Source organism: Odontesthes bonariensis, chromosome 10 (genome assembly GCF_027942865.1).
Source record: "Odontesthes bonariensis isolate fOdoBon6 chromosome 10, fOdoBon6.hap1, whole genome shotgun sequence".
Classification (NCBI taxonomy): domain Eukaryota; kingdom Metazoa; phylum Chordata; class Actinopteri; order Atheriniformes; family Atherinopsidae; genus Odontesthes; species Odontesthes bonariensis.
The window spans coordinates 19,415,029-19,430,545 of NC_134515.1; the positions used below are offsets into that span (position 1 = coordinate 19,415,029).

General features: G+C 41.0%; 1 protein-coding gene across 2 annotated transcripts; it reads left to right on the forward strand.

Moving 5' to 3' along the window:
- The first annotated feature begins 3,024 nt into the window (after positions 1 to 3,024).
- acvrl1 (activin A receptor like type 1) lies at positions 3,025 to 13,126 on the forward strand. 2 transcript variants are annotated; one of them, XM_075476749.1, is made up of 10 exons: positions 3,025 to 3,755; positions 7,854 to 7,925; positions 8,892 to 9,134; positions 9,458 to 9,660; positions 9,759 to 9,858; positions 9,939 to 10,085; positions 10,178 to 10,453; positions 10,815 to 11,012; positions 11,833 to 11,963; positions 12,149 to 13,126. In XM_075476749.1, the coding sequence occupies exons 2-10, from the start codon at positions 7,856 to 7,858 to the stop codon at positions 12,293 to 12,295; spliced, it is 1,515 nt and encodes a 504-aa protein (XP_075332864.1). In that variant the 5' UTR covers positions 3,025 to 3,755; positions 7,854 to 7,855; the 3' UTR covers positions 12,296 to 13,126. The 2 variants fall into 2 exon arrangements, with proteins under 2 accessions (XP_075332864.1, XP_075332865.1); XM_075476750.1 differs by lacking the exon at positions 3,025 to 3,755 and adding an exon at positions 7,616 to 7,704.
- The last annotated feature ends 2,391 nt before the right edge of the window (positions 13,127 to 15,517 follow it).

A 15,517-nucleotide genomic window follows, 5' to 3' on the forward strand; every position in this document is an offset into this window, starting at 1 on the left:
AGTGGCTTCTGAACCCTGGTTGCGGGTAATCATTTAATCCAAAGTGGACTATCCTTACACAAAAATTATCTTAAGCTCAAAATTGCTAGTTACATGTTTGAGAACATTTCTCAGATTCAGCAAAAAGTTACCATAGTCACATATACAACAAAAAAAAAGAAACACAACTGTTTTTCTGCTCATGTGTGAAACAATGTCACACTTTATTTTCAGAACCGCTGCCGACTTCCTCTCCACAGAGTGGAACTTGGTGACTTGAGGTCAGCCCTAAAATAATTACCCTCCTGGGGTTTAGTGAAGGAACACGTTAGATTTTAAGCATCTCTCTGAGGACTCAGGCAGTAAACATATATTCATACACGTATAATGGACCCGGGTGTGCAGATTTTTACCTCCATGTATGAAATACTAGAACAGTCAGCATTTAACCATGGCTTCATGTGTTGTGTTCTGTCATTCCCAGCTCAAATCCTGCCTCTGCAACAGTCTTCCTTGATCAACAATTCACATTTGTGAAACTGACTAAATAAAATAAAAAATATATATATATATTATCTCAAGCCTCTGTGCGGCTCTTCAAATCACAGATTTAGCGGGAAAATAAAAAATAAATACATAGGTGCTGATTTTAGAAAATAACAATTTGATCTCTTTTCTATGTGACAGCTGATGTGAGAGCTTCCAGCTGTGTCTGCAGCCATAAGCCAAAAAGGAGAGATTACAGTGCCTGAGAACAAGGAGGGGAATTTATATTAGAGACATGAAGACATCTCTCTAAGGCTTTGCTGAATGAGGTGTTGTCCCACAGGGTTTTTGCTCTGGCATCTCAAAGAAAACTCTATGATTAAGATATAAATTGGCGAACAAAGTGACAGAACACAGAGCCTATAAGCAATATTGTGTCAGACTTAGATTAGGGGGGACATCCAACAATCACCACATACAGAATAATGTGTAACAACTGTCTTAAGACAAAACTGGGCAGCGACCCTCAAAAGGGAGGGAACTATATCTCATTTTAAGTTTGAGGCAAGCCTGAAAATGTATGGAAACTATATACACAGTTTACACTGATGTGAATACACCGAGAATGGACTTCTGTAAGCTACAATTGATATTTCACAATAGCGTTATATGAAATTGTACCCATCTAATTCACATTCATAGTTTTGAAACTAGTCTTTTTCAGTGAGTCCTCCTCCTACCCCCAATCTATGGCACTTTTCAAAATAAATTAACTCACTTTATGTGTACTAAACAATCACAGAAAGACTTTACTCTTGACATAAAAGGCAATCAGTTGATGTGTCGTTTCAACTTGGTTGACGGTGTGGCGAACATTCAGACTTGTAAATTCAAACCTGACTGGCACACTTAGCTAATAACCTGTATTGATTTATTCACATATGAATCTTCTTCAAATGTTAACTTGGAGAGGATACAGCAGTAATGCTGCTAGCTGTGTTGCCTGAATAGCCACTGGCACTGCCCTTACTAGAAAGCTGAATTGTTGTTCTCTTTGGACAAAGAGCAACACACCCACTTCGCAGCATCCACTCACTCTTACAAGAGAGAAAAGGACGGGGCACACTTCACACGCTTCAGCTGACGACATATTCAATTAACATATTCAATAAACTATAACTGAAAGCATGAACGCCAACCATGAACATGCGCTTTTAAACATGTCTATGAGCAACACTAAACAACAGGCACAATTGGACTGTAGCAGATTTAAAATAATCATTTTTAACATTCACAGAAACACTCATACTGTGCTGCTTTAAAAAAAAAGGTGAGGTAGAAAGCCTAGAACAACTTGTTTATGATGATGCATAGAGGCAGCGATGGCTAAGGTGATACAGTGGTTACCTTTCATCTGGAAGGTTGGTGGTTTGTTCCCTAAAGTATCCATGTGTTGAAGTGCCACACTTTGTTTCACTCCACCACAAAACAGATCTTTGTCCACTTACACTTCTGTCTTTTCATGGCGGAGCAAAGCTGAAGCACCAACAACAGCACCAACACGACCAAGAGTAATTTACACCACAGACTGGTCTACATCCCTGAGACTGCCCCAAATTGCAAAAACACACTGATACTGGTACCTGCAAAAATTGCAAAGCACCAGCGCAAAGCCTTTGGAGAAACGTGTCCATGCCTGAATAAACTGCCGTCTGCCCTCAGTTTCATATGGCTTCATTGCAGACTGGTTGCAAGAGTTCCTGCACCAAGTTTTGCTGATAGCACTACTGCTGCTGGAACCAAGTGTAAGGACTGGTGGTGCTTTTAAACTGGGCAAATAACTGCAGGCAGAAAATCGGTTATCATGTTTGCATCATCAGCTAACCTGATTCAATTAGGCTACAGCTTGTTACATTTTCATTTGCGTTTCACAGTTGTTACCTCTGGCGAAGTGTACATCAGGCTACTGGGAAGCCTCAGCTTAGGTTTCCCATAGGTGTCATTGAATCTGAAACATCAAATTGATAATGTTTTGCTTCCCTCTTAAAGCTCTCATGATCACTTTCGGCCAGGAAAGAACATTGTTTTCAGCAAGAAAGTTATAAAATCCCCAGTCCTTAGCTAACCGGCACAGTTAAAAACAGAAACTCACCATGCAGACGTAAATTATAGAATGAGTAAGTTTCAGCTAATAGTTGAACATGGGGAATCTGAAGTATTAATGGTTGCTCATGAATTGTTTGTGAAGCCCTCTGTGGGCAAAAACCTGTTTATTTGTTTGAAAATATTTCAGTAGAACAGTAACTAAACAAAGTCCTTGGACCAGCTATTTTATGAGTGACAGCAAATAAGACGCACATATTCCAGGAATTGTATTCAAACATCTCTTTTTTTCCCATCAGCCTCCACTGGCCTTTGAGCTGATAAAGAACAGGGGAGTGCTTTAACACTAATTATAATACTAGTAGCCTTATACTTACTTGCAGGCTTGGGTTGAACTTGGGAGAGATATTTTTTGGATCATAGAGAAGACTTTTGACGCACATTCCTGTCAGTGCAGTGCAGACAGAAGTCCGCAGGGGAAAAGGAAAATGAGAGGTTTAGCAAAGCAACAGGAAAACCGCTAAGAGACCACATTCCAGCCAGGGCCGATTCTGTTCGGGACAATAAGGGGTGGGACAAAAGTCTATACTATTTAAAAATTTCTAATCTTGCCTTTCAATCAGGAACATAGACGACAACTAAAGTGCTCATGCTTAATGGAAGAGGACACGCTGCGAGCCGTCTCTTGTGAAGTTGTCAAGGCGGAAGGAGACTTGTTCCAACCCGCGACGATGTTCATGTTGTCGGTTTATCAGCTCAGATTTGGACTGAGATGAGATAGGCGACAGCGCGCTGTTTGTCGTCCTATCTGGACCCAGCAAGCTGCCACATCCGTTTCAGTTTTTTTGTTTGTTTGTACGTCGTAGAGTGAGCGATTGTTAACTTTATACATACATATTTTACTCTTTTTTTTTTTTTAAACCACGAGAGAAACTGCGGGCTGGCTTTCCTCAGAAAGTCTTCTCCGAGGCAGCAGAGGATGTGAGTTCCCCCTGGAATAAAACATCTGCCGCGGAGCCGCGAAAAGACTCTGTTCGCTAGTTGTAACGAGACCTGCAGCGTTCTAAAGACACTTTTTTTTTTTTTTGCTTTCCCTTTTGGCCACGGAGGAACACTTTCAGGCTGTCTCTGATATGGGAGACGTGTGGCGTTTGGATCTGACAAGATAAACGGCGAGCAGACGACAGGTATGGCAAAGCTCATTTTCTCTCTCTCTCAGTGGTGGTGCGTGTTTAACCTGGATCCTCTGATGGTATTACACTCTGTGGCACAGTAACGCTACACCCAAACTTACCTTTGGCGGCTTCCACAACACTCCACGTGTTTCCAGATGTAAACAGATGAAAAGTAATCTATGTCATTAGACAGCTAATTCAACTATTCAGACTCTGCCTTTAATTCACGTTCTCCTATCAGAGATTTATGCATCTTTTGCACAGTAGTGATTGTGCTCATAGGAGGAATAAGTCCCTGTTTACAGGGCAGCCATAATCCACTACATTCATTTAGTTGTATATTGATAAATCAGCATTGTTTTTTTTCTTTCAGATTCTCAGTTATTGGGCACTGATGCAAGGATTAAGTCTGCTTAGGTACAGCAGAATGTGGAGATATTTGCAACTCAAGTATTCCTGTATCCATATTATTTCACCAACATGTGGGGCGCTAGATTTTAGAGACAAATATGTAGGCATTAGTGTGTTTTTATATGTCAGCAGATATTATTTTGACATGTTTTTTAATGATCTAGCAAATGGAGGCCCTGTTAGTATTAGCTTCAATCAGCTTGAAGGTTTCAATGCCATTCAGGGTTTAGTTGGAAGTAACATTAAGCTGTAGGATTTGATGTATTACATGTATTACTAGCTTATCGATATGATTTCTATTATAGAGGAAACAGCTCAGAATAGTTTTAAGAATCGCTTCACCTGGAGAACCACCTGTGAATCAATTAATATTTGCCTACATGATGATGCGATGATAACAGTGGAAAGGATGTCATGTTAGACCCCAGGCAGGCAGTATTCAGCTCTATGATAACTGTGTATTACCCACATTTGATGATCAACTTCTGGTTTATGAGTTATGTTTTTACTCGGTAAAAGGATGTGAAAACTATCTTAGCCACAGAGTTTGAGCCTGATTTGTATTTGAACATATGGCGACAGAAGATGGGATTTTATTTTTTTGCCCTATTTGAATGCAGGTCATGCCCAAACCTCACCTTTCTTATCCGTTTCCTTTGAATTTTTTATTTTTTTTTAAATGCGAGAAGAGTTTGTGTGCACAGGATGTATGAGGGAGAGTATATTTGTCACTTCCTCTCTCAGACAAGCTTTCATTGTAGGCATGATGCATGTGGGAACATGCAGTCAGTGACTGAACCCGGCCAAGCAGCGCAGTCTGTCCCTGTGGCTAGCAGATGGTCACAATCACTAGATTACAGATTTTAGTTTTTATTTGAAGTCATTAAAAATGACTCCATAGCGTGTTGCCATTTGAATACCACGATAGCGTTTACAGTAACACGGCTCACGATTACTTTCCAGAAACAAAGTTGGAAGGGGCTTTTTTTTTTATGCAATGAGGCCCAGTGGAGGGCTGGATGGAAACGGCCGTGCTGTGCCATGCCCCCACAATCCACCGCTGCAACCGCACAGTCATTCAGATGGAATGAGATATCTGCCTCCCCGAGTCAAAACTGTGTAGATGAGAGGAAGAGATGACATGGATCTTTTCCCCACTGGTCGCATGGGTGTAGCTTTGGACAGAATGGAGACAAACAGGAGAGGGCTCAGAGAGGAAGACTGCTAAGTATTAAGTCAGACTGCCTGCTATGGCGGATGTGATTTCTGATCTCTACTATGCCAGGTCCCTTTCAACGATGATGATATGATAGCTCGCAAAATGAACTCCTCTACTGAGAATAAATCCATTCCATGGGTGGAGCTGCGTTTATGCTATTCTTCTCTTTGGTTCAGGAAGCGTTTTTTTGTTGCTAAAAGGTCAAATATGTTCTTGCATGTTAGAGCATTCGTGCAAAAGGTTCTCAAACGGTGAGCTGAAACCAAGATAGAGTGTCTAAAGATTGTTTTTTTTTTGTTCACATGTTATTATCACATGACTCATGAGTGATAACCTTATGTAGCAGCAGTGTCACATTTGATTTGACACCATTATGAATGTGAAAAACTCCACTCACAGCATGTTCTCTGCCTAAGGACAGATGTGTTTGTGTATTCCAAGTGACATTTCGCACCGCCTGATGAAATGACGAATGTAATGTGGCGGCTTCCTGTAGTTTGTACATAAATATGTCTTGCTTGACGCATCGAAACTAAAGGAGGATATCCGAAGTTTTGCGCTGACATGTGCACATTTCATTGCCAGATGTGTGAAGTTCAAGCGTTATTTGCTCCCGGAGATGAGGGATGCATTAGGTTTTTGTTTCTTGATTCATAGAAACATCTGTAAAACACCTCAATTCTCTATTGATTTGATCCATACTGGCCTAAGTGCGTGAATCAAAAGCAACTGGACTTCTTTTCTTGGTTCTCGAATAAACGTTGAGGCCTTTTTGGGTGCAACAGCTTCAAAAACCGAGAAGTGAAGTCCAGTTGCTTTCTGTTAAACGCTCAAATAACTGTACAAACCAGGCTGTAACTGTACAATCAGAGAATCATGCAATATTCTAAAATCAATGCCAACGCAGCATTTTTTTTAAATAAAAGAGAATAATCTTAAAATACTAATTATGAGCTGCAAAGCCCAGTTGGTTAGCACTTTATGAACCTCTTTGTGTGCGTCATTGTAGAAAAATGTAAAAATAAATAGAAAAAAGTATTCTGGTGGAAACAAGAGTGCAAACCAACCAAGCCAAAACATCCCCAAACTGGTCTTTTTAGATTGATTTGCCTACTTCTCTGCAGCCGAATAAGGCGGTGAATTCTCTGCCCTCGGTACCTCATGGTTGTCATTGAATTATTTGATAGTTTCTGTGGGACCTGCATTTCATTTTCAGTCAGTCAAACCACATTTTCTGACTCCTGTCTTTCCCGTACTGCACTGCAATGCATTCAGTGCCGTGGCACAGGTCTATGCACAGTGCTGCTTTTTTTCACAATTCAGTTTTTTAAAAATTTGTTTGTTTTTCTTAGATTTTACAATCAGATTTCGGAAAAAAAATCTTCTAACAGGACTGGCAGAAACTACTACAAAGGTCGTTTTTGTTGAAATTGAAATTGGGTCTGTTCTAATCCGTGGATCTGACTCTAACTTTCCCACTTTACATTCTTGGCCCTGAGTCTTTGTCATTTGTGATGTATTTGGAACTCCCCGTATCTACATCTGGTATATAAACATATATTTTCCATCATATGTGTAGTCTACAGACTCATTGGTGTCATGGCTGATCCAATCCATTATCAGATGGTGATAGATAGAGTTTAAATACATAGGCTTGAATGTTTGTTTACCATGTGTTTATCTGCATTTTAGGAGAGAAACAAAAAAGAATGTGAATAAATCCTATTTTATTTTGTTGTTTCATTAGGCGTCAAAAAGCAGAACAGGAACGTTAAAGGTTCTCTGCTGAAAGTGTTTAAAATACATTTAGTCGCTTTCAATGATTTGTTTTGAGAAAATGTCATTAAATATTCAGCTCAGTTAGATGTCAGGCGACAAGCGAGAGTATGCTTCAGCAGCTAGAGAGGCTAACTTGTCTATGAAGGCTCTCTCACTTGCGTGACTCTCGGCCCTCTGGCCCTAAACAATGAGCAGACCTGAGTCTCGCCGGCCAGCCGGGTGGGGCCACTCAATGGCAGGAAGCATAGCCATCAATATTTACTCTGCGAGCAGGGTAGTGGTGGAGTGGTCAGGACTGGAGCCCGGGCAGCACACAGCGCCACATGCAGTGCGAGCACGCATACACAAACACACTGGAGTCTGTTTTTTGAGCCCTTTTCCCCTAAGCCCCCTTCTCCCACCCAATGCAATTAGAGCATAGGCAGACAGGCTGGACCCTCTGACTGTTGTTTCTGACCTCATAGCTTCCTCAGAGCCCTGGCTTTAACCGCTGTTCGACTCCTCATACACACAGCTATTAAGTTACCATCTGCAAACTCAATTCAAGCTGAGGTAAAAATGTCAGGGAAATTGCTTTATTTTTCCAGATTGTAATTAAAGTTTTGGTTTTCATTTTGATTGTTCCTAATAAAAAGACGGCACTCGTTCAGTTACCATTATTTGAACATGATAACTGTAATTACTTTGCTGCTGTTTTGCAGAGATGGGAAGCACTGCTCTGCTTACAGTGGTGCTAGCTGGGGTTCTTCTATGGATTCCTACCATTCATGCTGGTGAGTTTATTGTAACAAATAAAAATGTTTACTTTTCCAAAGGCCATTCCATTTTCTTTTCTTTTTGTTTTTTTAGTCACAGCCCCCGTGTTGGAGTAGTTTTTATACTAAATGCTCTAATGCAAATTGTTTACTGGTGCTGTTGAATTCTCCTGAGGATACACGCGCTTGTTTGGATTTTCCAACATGCGCGGAGACCGTTTGGTTCAGTCTCACGGATCTCAGCAACAAAAAGCAACGGTGTCCAGCCAACAAGCTTGGGTCAGTAAATGAGTGGCAGGCGAATATTTCCAAATACCAGTAAAACAGTTGGTGGAGCAGTGCGTAGGCTTTCTGCCCTCTTAGTCAGAAATTGCCAGCAGCATCTTTAACTCTGTTGGGTTCAGTCTCCTTCCGTGCACATATACACTGTGTTCGGGTTGTATGTTTGTGTCTCAGGAGTTCAGGCCAGCTTACCTGACCAATACTTCTAAAGTGCCCTCTTGGTATCAGATCGTCTAAGTTGTAATTCAAAAAAAGTAAAGATCAACTTTAAAGAGATGTTTTAATGCAGAGGCTTTTGTCAGAAACTTCAATAACACATCCCGTTAGTTTTTCAGACACCTTTCATTTTTCTGTCACTCTCACGAACTAATTTCAAACCAAAATGGCCTCCCTTAGTGTACCACACAGGCTGACTATACATGGTGTGTCTTTTGGCTGCATGGAAATGAGGTTAACATTCTTTTTCTCTCAATTAAAAGTGGTGTTTTCCCCAAGGATGGTGACTCTTGCGTATCATTTCAGAAAATGAACATCTTCCTATTTTTCAACTGCTTTTTTACACTCCCCATATCAAACATCTTCTCACCTCATTGTTGTTTGGGCAGACTGTGAGACAAAGACCATTTTTGGGACCGTGTACAACTGCTTTTATCCCTGCTCACCTGGAACTACAGTAATTTTGTTTTTCTTCTTCTACCTCAGACAACCACGGTGCCAAAAATGACGAAAAGCATCTGTGTATCTGCGAAAATGACAAAGGCACTTGTAAGAACGAAACTTGCAGAGGAGGCGTCTGTTTCTACACCTGGGTGCAGGGCAGAGAGGAGAGGGGGTGTTTCTCAGAATCCATCAGAGAGCAGTGCTCGGGCTCCTTTGAGGGCTTTTTCGTCCACTGCTGCAGAGGACACAAGTGCAACGCCTTCGTCACCCCACCCCCAAACAACAGTCAGTATTCAAAGTTGTTTTACAGAATTCTAAAATCACGTCTGAGCGTTTTAGTTTGGTTTGTTAATCTGCTCAGGGTCACGCCACATTATTTTGGGTAGTAACTGGTTCCCCCTTGTGGTCACTTCAGGGAAATTGACCCTTTGAGGCTTTCTTCTACTGACTGATGATTTGATGTCATGGGCATTTTTGCTTTTATTAAGACTGATTGACAAAATTGAAACATCTTCTGTGCGCATGGATTTTTTTTTTTAATTATTATTTCCGAGGCCGTTCTAAATGTGAGTGTGTTTGTGTGTGCCGGAATGCTCGTGTGTGTCCAGGTGGGGAGCCGACAACGACGCCTCCAGAACCCCCGCGTTCAGAGCTGTGGATCGCTGTGTCTTTGCTGCTCTTACTCACGACTGTAAGTGTGTGCTTGGTGCTATTCCTGCGCTACCGACATGCGACCTGCAGACTGAGAGACCCTGAGGACCATGATGCTGCTATGGTCAAAGTTCCCAGTGGAGATGAACCCACATATGGCGTAAGAGACACTCCATGTTTATCGTAGGAAAGAGAAGTACTGCTAAAGAGTTTTTACATATGGATTATATATGTGTGTGGGTCTGTCCCTTTCTCCAGGAAATTTTTGATGAGTTTTGCACTTCGGGAAGTGGGACAGGGCTTCCATATCTTGTCCAAAGAACAATGGCCAGGCAGATCTCACTAGTTGCGTGTGTTGGTCAGTCTGCTTTCCTGTCAGTGTTTTTTTTTTTTCCAACATTTCTGTATAGTTGTGTAACCTAATCACTCTGTTTCCAGGTAAAGGCAGGTATGGTGAGGTGTGGAGGGGAACATGGATGGGGGAGAGTGTAGCTGTCAAGATTTTCTCCTCTAGAGACGAGCAGTCGTGGTTCAGGGAGACGGAGATCTACAATACTGTGCAGCTGCGCCATGACAACATACTGGGTATGGCAGCTAAAGTTTAGAAGAAGGCACATATCCGTAAGCGTAAGACAAAAGCCGAACCTTTACACACTGTCTTTTATCCTGGCTTTTAGGTTTTATAGCCTCTGACATGACATCCAAAAATTCCAGCACGCAGTTGTGGCTCGTCACCCACTTTCATGAGCTGGGTTCGCTCTACGATTTCCTCCAATACAGCAGCCTGGAGCCAGAGAGCTGCTTGAAGATGTGCCTGTCAGTGGCCTGTGGCCTGGTGCACCTCCACACTGAGATTGTCAGCTCCCAGGAAAAGCCAGCAATCGCCCACCGAGACCTGAAGAGCCGAAATATCCTGGTGAAGCGGAATGGGCAGTGCTGCATCGCTGATCTAGGTAAGCGTTACACCAGAAGTTAGAACAGTGAGACAAAATGTGCAAAACCTGCATACAGCTGTCTGTTTCCAAATTTCTTTTTTAAAATTTCCTTGGGGCAATAATAATTGGAATCAATGTTTTTTCCTCAAATGCTTGGGGTGATGCCCTGGTGAAAATATGAAAATTTGAAATACTAATGGCACAATGTATAGTTTCTTTAGCATTACAACCCTCAACCGAGTGATAGAAATGGCTCAGGCGTGTTTACTTCCACAAATATTTCATAAGATACATTAAAGTCACTGGAAAAATGTGCCCTACCAAACCATAGGGGCGGACATTAATGGGTTAAAAAGCTGCATCCGTGGTGTCTTTTCAGGTTTGGCTGTAATCCACTCTCAATCCCACGACTACCTGGACGTGGGCAACAACCCTCGTGTGGGGACCAAGCGCTACATGGCTCCTGAGGTGCTGGATGAGAATATTCGTGTGGATGTCTTTGAGTCTTATAAGCAAACTGACATCTGGGCTCTTGGCCTGGTCTTCTGGGAAATAACCCGCAGGACTATTGTCAATGGTAAGGTGACGGTAATCTAGTTGAATTCTATTGCATTTTCACCCAGTTGTGGAGATAATTGGAAGTCTTTGTTTTAAACAACTCAAAATGAGTTATATGTATCTATCTTTGGCTGTCCCGTACATCTTTAGGTAGTACTGATCCACAAATCATATTTAGAATGTGGTTCCTCTGACAAGTCCTTCTGGTTTTAGAAGAATATACCTAAAAAGCTGTTAGTCCCATGTCTCTCTTCAGTCCAGTGTTTCTTTCTAGTCTGTGTCTGTCTCTACTATCCTCTCTCATGATTAGCACTGCAGTAATTATAAACAGTCTTATCTGGTGTCAGCACTCACTTTTACATAGTCCAGATGCCTGTGCACACAATTTGTACACGAAGGCACACAGTCATGCTCCAGAACACGCACACAGATACATAGAAACAGATGTGCAGATGGTTTCTTGTGTGTGGGGGATTTGTGTCTCCCTCAGCTGGACTTATTTGGTGTAGTCACCAGGGAATTGATATCTTTTTCCCTGTTCTCTTGTTTAGTCAAACATACTTTACAAAACTCCCACTAGGGCCTATCTTCAAGTTCAAGTGTGCTATTTCAGGCCTTGTGTGAAAAGAAATTTCTGTTCTGGAAATGCATGAGGAGATAAAACCACTAAAAGTGACTATAAAAGAATAAGGTATGGAATGTGATACTTTTTTCCCGTCAAGATTATAGTTTGTCAGTTGTTCTTTGCTTTTGACGAGAGAAAAAACTGTGACTTTGTGTGGTTTATTTCCTTCTTTTCTTTGCTTTGCTTTAATTTTTCTTTTTTTTTTTTTTTTTAGGGATTGCGGAAGAGTACCGTCCTCCCTTCTTTGACCTGGTGCCTTCAGACCCGAGCTTTGAGGAGATGAAGAAAGTGGTGTGTGTGGACCAGCAGAGACCCAGTCTGCACAACAGGCTCCACTCCCACCCAGTAGGCCATCCCCTCACAAACACACACTTAGATCCACAGTTACATTTTCTGGCATGTAAAAGTTACTGTAATCACTTCTTCTCACCCCTACATCCACGCGTCTCTATTAACACACGAGAACACATTACCGCTGTGATAACCAGGTGGAATTTTGATTTTTTTTTTTTGTCTCTGTGTGTGTCCAGATCCTTTCGGCCATTGTTAAGATCATGAAGGAGTGTTGGTATCAGAACCCAACAGCCCGCCTCACAGCCTTGCGGGTGAAGAAGACTCTCTCCAAACTCGACCTTGACAGTGACTACAGTATTGAGAAACTCAAACGGGACATCTAGAGAACCAGAATGAAAAGGGGATGCAACACGAAAAAACAGAGATTTTTTCCACCACATTCCAACCAAACATTGTGCATTTATGAGGATATTTGGACTTAATAACTCTTAATAGCCACTTCGTATTAAAACCAAAGCTCAAGCATCTGGACTGAATTGCACCCATTTTTTTTTTGTTTTGTCTTTTTAATGGATTTCTTTTCAATTGCCACATTTCTGGTACCTCCAGACAGGGTTCACAGCAGTGTTTCTCCACACATGGGTCTTTACTCATTTCGTCTAAATCCCCATCATCGTGACAGAATGGAAAATGTATGACAGCACAATGACTCATACTGTTATTAAGAGCAGTTTGCCTTTTGTAGTATGGGTTTTCCCACAATAACCAAAACCACTTAAAGCCACATAAACCATGAAAGATGGTTAACTTTATTATAGAATACAGTAAACATGTAAGAAATAATATTATCACAACGAAGCTCTTCACCTGTTCATAATTAACTTAAGTTAAATGAACATTTATTCTCTGCTGCACAGTCAGACTGTACATATTATCTAACAGCATTGAAGCTGTATGGACTCAGTGCTTATTTACAGTATGGACTGTTGTAAATATTTTTCTAAAGGGATATAATTATTTTATATTATTCAACCATGGCACCTTTTTAGGTGTTTTGTTTGTTTTCTTTTATCACACAGCTTTTTCGAATTATTTTTTTACATTTCTTGTACGCTTATCACAATCACTATGGGCAGTCAAGCAGCTCACAAAAAGACATGTATTATTGTACATCTTAAATAAAGGATTGTATTTTTCAAACGTTTGTAACTTAATGACGGTTGTACGTTTTTTGTTTTTTTGGGGAAATATTTGCAATACTCTTTTTGACCAGCAGATGTCATCAGATAATGGACAAACGGGCTACCATGTTGATTGCAGAGGATCAGCTCACTTTAGTAAAATTGGGGTGTAATTGTTTTGCTGTTTTTCTATCGTTTGCACTGAATAATTTAATAATTACCAATAAACGTGGAGGGTAAGGTATTTATTATCAAACTCCAAGTCAGATCAGTAAGGACAGAGGTGGAAGATATACTCAAACTTTAGTAACACGTTATAATAATACTCCATTTCAAGTATAAATTCCCCTTTGAGGAAAATTGCTAAAGCAGAAGCATTAACGTGTTATTAGAAAACATTTTTGATGGTTATGTACTATCATGCAGAAAAATGGTCCCTGAATTTGCTTTATTCTAATATTACTGTTTTTATAAGATAATGTATGTGTTACTGTAGCAGATGTTCAGACTGAACTGATATTTATAATTGTTGGAAAGTGTCATTTACAGCTATACATTCTGTAAGATCATATGTGAGGTGCTGTCATGAGATAATCACATCATTTTCTAAAACATCAACTCAGCATAAGCTCAGAAAACTGGACACTTTTATCTTCGGGACAGTTAATCCAAGATCTTGATTTGATACTTTATTTATCTAAAGGGGAAAAATATTCAATATTCTCATCAATGCATTATGAAGAATTCCATAATTAGATTTGAAACAATATGAGATTAATTTGTCTTTACTCCTCTCATAAAGCACAAACACATTTTTCATTTTTCACCCCAAAAAGACAGCCTTTTGAACCGGTGTCAAACTCATCGCATTGGATTCACATGCTTTTTCTTTGCGTTGGATGAACAACCCAAAGAGTTTTCTTCGCAAAGGCTCCAGTGGAAAAACGATGTGTTCAAATTGAAACGTTGCTGCAACGCGTTTGAGGCGCTGATTGTTGTACTGTCGGAGAATACAAAATGTCAAACAAGAGTCAAAATTCTGCAACAGCTCGAGAATGTGGTCAAGTATGTGGTGAAAATAATGGTATCAGCTCTGTCCTTTCTGTGTTATATCTGCATGCCAGCTCTCTCCGTATCAGTCGTGCTTGATCTTCCTTTTCCCACGTGTGTGTTTGTGCATGAGTGTGTGTGTGTGTGTGTGTGTGTGTGTGTATGTTTTCTGTCTGATTGTTGAGCAAACTCCAGTGAGATAATGCTCCCTCAAAGTCCCAGTCAGTCTGGTCAGTCAGATGAAGAGCAGGTTATTTTTAACACTGCAGGGGGGTTGTTAAGTATCACAGAGGCCAAGCTCCCCGTCTGTAGGTGTACGAGCCCATCTTGCTTCTCCGTCCGCCCCAGCCCCCAGCTCCACCCCTGTGTGTCTTCTTTTTCACAGTGGGAACACTCCCAATGGCTCAGCAGAGAAGGAAGGGTTTCTTCAGCAGATGACGTGCTCTGAAGAAGTGTGTTGATAAACTGGACAGTGATGATAATGGACACAGATATAAAGCCACAGAAGAGACCATGCAGACCCAATGGGGCTTGGGGATAGATCAGTTGGAGCGCTAGCAAGAGGACAGGTGATAAAAACAGGCACCGATAAAGTCCCAACTGCGCCTGGTTTCAGCCTGACTCATCTCTCCTTGTGCTCCGTTCACAGTCAGAGGCAGATGAATGTGTTAGCAGGGTACAGACAGGCTGGGTCACCACAAAGCTGAGAATGATGCTGGACCAAAACACCTTTTGCTAGGTTGAGCTGATGGGTAATTTCACTCTTTTGCCCTAAAAACTGCAGCAAGATTGACAACACAGAAAGGTCAGGAGTCACCTGCACCCTTGGGCCTATCATTTCAGCTCTTCTTTGGCTTTTTTCTGACCTTTATCTATCAAAAGAAAAAGGGTTTAGTGTTCTGTCATACTCACATTGTTCCCGTTCTGTTTGCCTTATATGACTGGGTGATGCCTTACTTATTTTCTTTTGAATATAGGCTTCGTAGGACTTTGTGACTGACTTCATTATCGTCATAAATTCTAACAGATTTAATCCTCCTAAAAAAACTGGACTTTATCTGGTAAAGAGGCCCCTTGATTCCACTGATCATTTCACAGGTTGAGCTACAGCACTAGCGTAAGTTGCTCAGAGTTTCATCCCTGGATGTATTTGTGTTCACCTCAAATACATTACTGAGTATGAGCTCAATCTGGACTGCGCACATTTACCATATATATGTCGCAGATAACTTTTTGTTGCTGCTGTTTGTTTGGTACACTAAACCAGTCCACCTTTATGTGACATAACATTATGGACATAAAGGTGGAGACATAGAGACTAAACTATTTATGCAGGAATCAGTTCAGGTTTTCATGCATTTTTTCAGACCCTTT